Source organism: Benincasa hispida, chromosome 12, assembly GCF_009727055.1.
Source record: "Benincasa hispida cultivar B227 chromosome 12, ASM972705v1, whole genome shotgun sequence".
In the NCBI taxonomy this organism is placed as follows: domain Eukaryota; kingdom Viridiplantae; phylum Streptophyta; class Magnoliopsida; order Cucurbitales; family Cucurbitaceae; genus Benincasa; species Benincasa hispida.
In genome coordinates this window covers 64733853-64742163 of record NC_052360.1, presented here as the reverse complement: position 1 = coordinate 64742163, position 8311 = coordinate 64733853, and the positions used below count along the sequence as shown (strand labels likewise).

General features: G+C 34.0%; 1 protein-coding gene across 1 annotated transcript; it reads right to left on the bottom strand.

Moving 5' to 3' along the window:
* Window positions 1-6415: 6415 nt before the first annotated feature.
* LOC120068449 lies at window positions 6416-7036 on the bottom strand. The gene has a single exon (XM_039020224.1). The coding sequence runs from the start codon at window positions 6947-6949 to the stop codon at window positions 6602-6604; it is 348 nt and encodes a 115-aa protein (XP_038876152.1). The 5' UTR covers window positions 6950-7036; the 3' UTR covers window positions 6416-6601.
* Between the last annotated feature and the right edge of the window lie 1275 nt (window positions 7037-8311).

The following is an 8311-nucleotide window of genomic DNA, read 5'->3' as shown; positions in this document are numbered from 1 at the left end:
GTATAATGATCAATTTATTTGAAGTTCTCTTGAATTCGAAAAAAACCAAATTTTAAACAAAGTATATAAATATCATTTTTTTTTCATATAGATACTCTCATTTTTCTCCTCTTTGTGTAATTCTACCAATTTTCTCACAAAAAAAAAATATACACTAAAACTTCAAGTCAAAGCATAAAGTCTCACAAAATCTCACAAAATTCCAAAATTGAAATTGTTCGTTGAAACTTACGAAAATATAAATAGCCAAGTAGAAGAATAACTTGTTGGTTATTGATACACACTCAATTACTAAAGTACTGTTGGAATTGGTGTCCTAATTCTCCCGAAGTCTCGTTGTTTATAATCTATAAACATTGTTATTAATAAAATAAGAGTTATTTCATTCTGACATTTACTCATATCCAATAAATAAGCTCCATGGTTATTGTATGTAAACTTAAGCATGTATATGAGATATACAAGTGAATCATGCCTTAAGTGATAACCTAAATAGGTCTGTAGTATAAGGATTAAGGTGGGATACCTGATCCTGGTGACACTACGGACACGACCCGCTTTGTAGAGGATTACAGTGTTGTAAACTACTACAGATGGTAGATCCTGACCATTCATGTGGAGATATGCGAGCACGGGTGTCCTATACAAAGAGTTTGTATAAGACCGGACCACAAGATGATTCGTCTCTATATATAATGTCGTTGTTACTGGAGACTTACATATCACCTAAACGGCCATAAGTGATATGACCTCAATCCTGAGTGTTTTGGGAACTCGTGCCTTTGAAGGTGGTTCTTTGATTAGTATGGGTGAGAGTGGCCAGATTGCCAACTCAACATGCCTACCTTTTTGGGGACTTGTCTGATTTGGGAGCTGGGAACTCAATTACACAAGATGGAATTCACTCATTCCCCGAAGTAGGGGTAAGTAGATAGATTGTTTCCTTAAGGGCTGATTATGGGGCTTGAACATAGTGGCCACAGCTTCTCTTTGGAAGAGAGACTCAGTCATAGTAGGACTATGACTTGTGTTCATTAGAGGGATCAATGGTACTTAAGGAGTTAGATGTAACTACAAGGGCATAACGGTTATTGGCCTAGCTGTACTTACAAGCGACCTGTGAAGGGTTATCACATTGTTGATTGGTTAAGATGGACACATAATATATCTGTAGTAAGGAGAATTCAGTTGTCGGTCTTTTATGGAGTGCTTGGCAATTAATGGATAGTGGATCCCGTGAATAAAGAGTTTAATCAGTTATTCACGTACAGTTGAAGCTTCAAGCTACAGGTCCATAAGATCCCCTTGGTAGCTCAATGGATTCAAGTTGAGGATCAGTTCTTGGTGTTGATTTGAAATGTTCAAATTGACAAGAGATAGTTCAATTATATGTGATATGATCGGTATGGTGTATGAGATACATCAAGTGGAGGATTAATGTAAATGAGAGTTACATTAAGTGCCATGAAATAGAAAAAGAGCTATGGTTTATATGTTTCATGAGATGAAATATTAAAATTATAGATTATAAATATAGTATGTTAAGTTGGTTATCATATGTATTTATAATAATATCAATTATTGGATAATTATCTCTTTTTCTCTAATAACCAATTGAGTGGGAGGTTATTGATGGTTTCATGGTAACCGTGAGATAAAGGGAAAAATGTTTTCCAAAATCTAGGAGTTTTTTTTTTTTTTTAATTGAGATTTCCATTATTGGAAAGTTACTCACGGAAAGACTGTCAAGTAAATACGATTTACTAAACGATAGCTTGAAGAGACTAGACGATCGTGGAGCGTTTCTATACGATAGACACTCAGCTGGCTGATTAGCTAAACGATCGTGCAGCTTTTGCTAAACTATCACATAGCTTTTGTTAAACAATTGGGCATCGTTTATACGATAGACTTCTGTCATTTCCCACTTGTCACTACCTCCAACCAAGTCCACACAGAGCCCACACTTCTGGATTCTCACACCGAGAATACCAAGGTCGCCATTGTGGTGGTGTCATACTCAATTCGACATTGTCAAGGTTTTTGGAGGCCGTTCGTGGTGTTCATGTGGAATCCGCTGTGTTCGTGATCTTGGAGATCACGGTGTTTGAGTTTTTTGTTGAACGTGTTGTGTTGCGATCGTGGTGGACGATGTGTTCGTGGGTTGCAATCTTGGAGTCTATTCGAGCGTTCGTGATCAAGGGTGTTGAAGATGAGTCTTCAAATGTATGTTTGTTCTTTCCCTTAATCGTTTAGTAAAGCAAAAAGTTATGAAGACAATAGGACGCACAAAATTGAAAACAATACCAACAGAGCCAAAATTGAAATTAAATGTATGCTACAATAGGTATGGATAACCTATTGGGGAAATATCTGTTGGATTGGTTTCGTTTTTGGGTTCACTTGTTAGAGAAGTAGTGCCAGTAAATGTGGACACTTGGAAGAAGGTTTCAACAAGAAAAAAAGAAGTACTATGGTATTCTATTAAGATGTGTAAGCATTCTGTTATGGTTTAGTATGTAAATGATTTTACTATTACCATTAAGTTTCTTCCTTTTTTGTTTTTTTTAGGCACGATAAATGTTGATCAAGAGTGGCAGAAAAGATACTACTTTAAGAAGTTATGTGGGTTGTGGAGAGCAAGCAAGTCTTGTTTGGTGAACCAAATTTGAAATGCTTCAAATGATGAGGAGTTGGCTAAACTTAAGCCAGACAATATTTCTTCATTACATGATTGGATGGATTTTTTCAAGGAAAAAACAACTGCAAAATTTAAGGTATGGAGATATTTGTTGGGTAAAATGATAGTGTTTTATATTACTTAATGTTTAAGGTCTGGGAAAAACTTCAAACTTCACACATTTATTTGAATATTTTGTTGGGCATAATTTCTTAGGCAAAAGGTGAGAAATTTAAAGAAATGAAAAAATGACAACTTCCTCACTTGTAGTCGGAGAGGTTATGCTCGACTAATGGAGGATATGGTATAATTCTTCATAATAATATTGTTATGATTTAACTCTTAATAAATGATATGCTAACTTGTTATTGCTTAACCATGTAGAAGCATAATTCTTATCCTTCAACTACAATTACACGAGTAATAGTTTGGAAAAATGCACGCCTGAAGAAAGATGGACAACCCACTAACTAACAAGTAGCCGACACTTTGGTATGTACATGTTATGTATTGTTTAGTATAGCTTTACCATTATGTTTTATCTAGAATATATGAGCATAATTGTATAGTGTTAAAATTAGTTGGGTTTATGAATCTTACCCCCCCATTATTGAATATTTTATATTCGGAATTATTTTGATTCTAGGATGTAGACTCTCGGATTGTTAGCTCTCTTGACTTTAAGTTGTGCACAATGTTGGACTTCTTGTCTCACCCTCCTCGTTTTAGGAGTAAGATTCTTGGTTATATCATATTATGTTTGTTGTGACTCTCTTAACTTTGTAGGAGCGTATTGAACAAAATACTACTCACGAAAAAGTAACTTCTGATTTGATTAATGTGGTTAATGATGCACTTAATAAAGTTTTGGGTCCTGATCGTGGTGATATAAGAGGATTAGGATTTAAGGTGACTAGGTCAATATGACTACTGTCTCTTGAAAACAAGTGCGGTCGGTTAGAGTCCAATGTGGTTGAGTTGAAGATGGTGGTATCTTCTTTACTAAAGGAGAAGGTAATGTTATTATTAACTCTTTTTTAGTCATTTAAAATTGTTGTTTTAAACTCTAAGTGTTAATGCTCTCTCTATATATAAGAGATAAAGTTGGACGAACAAAATTTTAATCATGCCATTGGTGCAACAACTCCAACACATGTTTCGAATCCATTTACCAATTCTCCACCTGTAAATTATCTTCCATACTATATTTAATATTTCTACTAATATTGTATTCAAAATTTTTATTGATTGATATTTTGCTTTTTTATATTGGGAAAGAGTGTTACAACCAATTCTCCCCATAAGTGCGTGCTTCTAGATTGGTCTGGCTCTAGAGAAGTAATTGCCTAAGGAAGATGGTCTTCATGTGATCCAAAAACATTGGTTCACCATATCCCTCTTAGTTCAAATGTAGTGCGCATTGAGTTGATACAGTAAGGAAGTTTGATTCCTTTTTTGAAGGCCTACTTTTGACATACTTGTCATTAATGATGCATTAGGAACTACTATTGCTTGGCCGATTGAAAAAGTCTAAATATGTAAGTAATTTTTTTTTCAACTTGGTTGAAGTATTTTATGTGAATAATACTATTAATAAGATTTATTAGTTGATGTATCATGAGACAAAAAAAATGATATTTTTGTTTTTTTAGGTGAATGAAGTGGCAGCACCTGCAAGAGCTACAAAAATGGGAAACATAATTGTATTGAATGCTTTTCAAAATATGAAAACTAGGATATACTTTTGACGGTGGGAACTTTTGGTCATGTGAATGTTTTTCTTTTATACATATATGTATTCCATTTCTATGGGATTGTGTAAATTTGGAGCTAACTCATATATATATATTAACCAATAAAATGATGATTAGATTAGCTTTTGGGATTAATATATAGTATTTCATTTTCATATGATAAAACTTTGAAGATTCTATGTATATTTAAATGGAAATTAACTCTGGATCATATACGGGAAAAGAGCTATAAATGTGAACAAAATATAATATTTAAAACATATATTATTGCATCTCTCTCAATGCTATAGAAAAGTATAACGTATAGCACTTTTGCCAACGCTATAAAATATATTAAATAAAAATTGTAATTGATAATGGAATTTCATATTGCTTTCTATAATGTTGAAAAAATGCTAAAATAAGTTTTTTTTTCTTTCAATAAAATCACCTATGACAACATGGAGAAAAATGCTATAAAAGAGTTACAATACCCTTTTTTCAGATGCTACGAAACATACTATAAAAACGTTTTAATTACATTTTTTCATGCTATTAAAAACGCTATAATATGGTTATCTTAGCATTTCTTTTCATGCTATTAAAAACACTATAGGATAGTTTTGACAACATTTTTCTTATGTTATGAAAAACGCTATGAAAAAGAAATAGCGTTCCTAGCTAATGCTATAAAATATTTCCATAGCACAATAATTCTGCAATAAAAAATATACTTTTTATAGCATATGTTATAACAGGCAAAAAATGCTATCAAAAGTATTGGACTTTCTATAACATTGCCTATGACAGCGTCTCAAAAAATGCTATCAAAAGTCTACAATAACGTTTTTTGACCTGCTATCGTATGTGATATTTATTGTACTGATTCCCTCTTTCAAAGTGCTAGAACCCACACATCTAGCTCCTTGGAATCCTAGAGCATAATAAGGAAGCTCTTGCGTTGATGTCTTTGTTCGTTGAGAGGTTCGAATTTGTTTGTGTGCAAAGGAGAGGAAATCTTAAAGAAAGAAAAATCTTCAAGGGTGAGTTTTCTTCTTCCTTTTTTTTCTCTTCTTCTTCATTAGGAGCATGCTTAGGTTTATTTAATGTCTGTCATATTTTTGTGTGAATTAGTTCCCTGTTCTTATGTTTTATAAAATCAATTTTCAAATTGCACGACGATCACACGCTTCCGCGACAATCTGATTCCCTTCAATCCTTTGTTGCGTCAAACGTCGTTCCTAAGGTTCCACCAACTTCAGATGATGTACAAAATTTTGTCCAACTTCAGCTTGAGCACAACAACCTTAAACAATCCCAGTAATCCATAGAAGACCAGCAACCCCTACCACAATCAAACAAAGTAATATAAGAGGTAAGGAACAAACTCCAAACATTTTTTGAAAACTTGCACTCCCACAACACATGACTCGTAGTCTCAACTGAGACGTGCACAAATAACAAAAAGAGCTAGCGTGAATCCCTTTAGATAGAAGGTTTTGGGAGGTGGGTATCAGGTCTTGAAAGATTCTCCATCAAGAGATTTTAGCTTTTGGGAGCACCCTTGCCCTCCAGAGATCTTCCCAACAATTACATACCTCCTTTTTCTATTGGAACGTTAAAAAAAAATTAATTAATTAAAAAAAAACGCTAGGATTTAGTTAATGTGTAAACTCTTTGAATTTTTCAAATGTCAGATAGTTTTCAATTAAATTAAATATATTGTTTTTTTCTTAAAGAATATATTTTTTCTCATATGTGATTGGTGGAGATGAATGTGTACATGAATACCAAGTATTACTCATTTAATATCAACTACTAACTTTAAAGATATTTGGTTATTTCATTTCTCACCCACATTAGAAACATCATTTCATCTATATCTTAAAATAAATAAATCACAGCGATTATTCATTTAATAACATCAAGTATAATTTTATTTAAACTTCAAACAAAAACAAAGTCCATAAAGCATACAGGAAGCACACTTAAAACCCCTCTGACTTACAATCAAGAAATAAATAAATAAAATTGGAACCAAGTTAGGATTTCCAATTCATTTAAAGAACATAATTTATTTCAAACATCAGGATTTAAAAAAATAAAAAAGCCACTAAACAATCAGACCAACCCCCCATTTAATCAAGAAATAAAAACAATAATCCCATATATCATTTTCTAAAAAAATTTAATCGGTGAATCGAGCGCAACCGGTGATGGCGGTACAGCCACGACGATAAGGGTTAGCCTTCTGATGCTGATTACAGTCATAGTAAGATCTACCACGATGGCCGCATGGGACATTGTTCTTCCTGAGTGCCTCGTAGCTCAAATACCTGTTTCTTGGGTATTTATAAGCAAATCCATATTGAAAAAGTAGCCGTCGGTTGTCTTCGATCGTTGCCGTAGGTGTGGATGAGCCCCAGAAAGCATATTCGGGGGCACCATAAGCGTGAGTCCAGTCGGAATAGGCAAAGGAAAGAGGGGAGACGGCGGCGACGAGGAGGAGAAATAGGCAGAGCTTCATGGTTCCCATTGTGGAGTGGTGGTGGTGGTGCCGAGGGGGAAAATGGGGCCTTTTTAGTTGTTATTTGTTTTTCTTGCCTTGTTTCCCTAATAGAGATGGAAATGAAGGGGGTTATAAATGGGAGAGGAAGGAAGGATTTGTGGAGATTAAGGTTGTTGAGTGTTTGGTTGTCTAACTGAATTAACTGATTTTGTGTTAATTTCGAGGACCCATAACTGATTTTGTGTTAATTTCGAGGACCCATAACTGATTTTGTTGAGTGTTTGGACTTTTATACATTGCCAAATTTATATTTTTTTATTTATTAATTAATAAATTAGTTTTTGGGCACCCACACGTGGATTGCTTACGGATTGAATGGTTGGAATTAAATTTAAGAAAAAAAAATTGGTATTGTTTAAACTTTAAATCTATTTTGACGTATAAATATATTAGAAAGCTCACAAAATCAATTGATTGGATCTTTGAAGTCCACAAAAGAAAAAATCAAAGTTAATTACATCCACCCACTACAAAGGAAAAATAAAATCCCAAAAGACATGGGACTCTTCAAAGGAAGAGGAGCGGTTTTGATAAACAAAAACATCTAAAATATTTCACGAGGAATATGATGAACGACGAGGTTGTTCAACCTTCGACAATGGGTGAACGAGATAACACCCAATCCCGAGCAAGTCTTCTGGTTTCGAACTACATTAGAAATTTCCATAAGATCAATTGACTCCTTTGTTAAGCAGAGAAACAACTTCAGAAACGTCCGACTCCACAAGCAATGGAGAATGAGAATTTTAATGTTTGGATCTTTTTGTTTCATAGGGTATCACATGAATTTTAATGTTGTTAGTTGTAAGGAGGAAGAAAGGGTGGTTAAATGATCGTTGTCAAAGACTAAACGATCATTGAGAGGTGAAGGCTAAACTATCGTTGGGAAAAAGACTAGACAATCATTGTCAAATATCTAGGCGATCGTTGGGAAAAAAGTAAATGATAGGACAAGCATCTACACGATAGAGGTAAACGTGTAGACGATGGGGTAGAAGACTACACGATTGGATTGAGCATGTAGGCGACAGAAAGTACACGATAGGATGTAGACGATAGAGGAAATTTATTATACGATTGGTAGAGAGCATAAACGATAGAGAGAATTGATTAAGACGATCGGCCTTCACGACCAGTATCACTTGTCGTGTAGCGCTATTTATTAGCATAAGAAAAGCCACATGGCAAAATATCAATGGTCTACAATAACAACCATTAAAGAGAAAATACATAATTAACCACTAAATAGTGGAACCTGAAGCTGAAGGAGAAAATGCAGAAAAATGAATGAAAATTTTGTTATTTTCTTCAGTAACGTTGCACTAATTT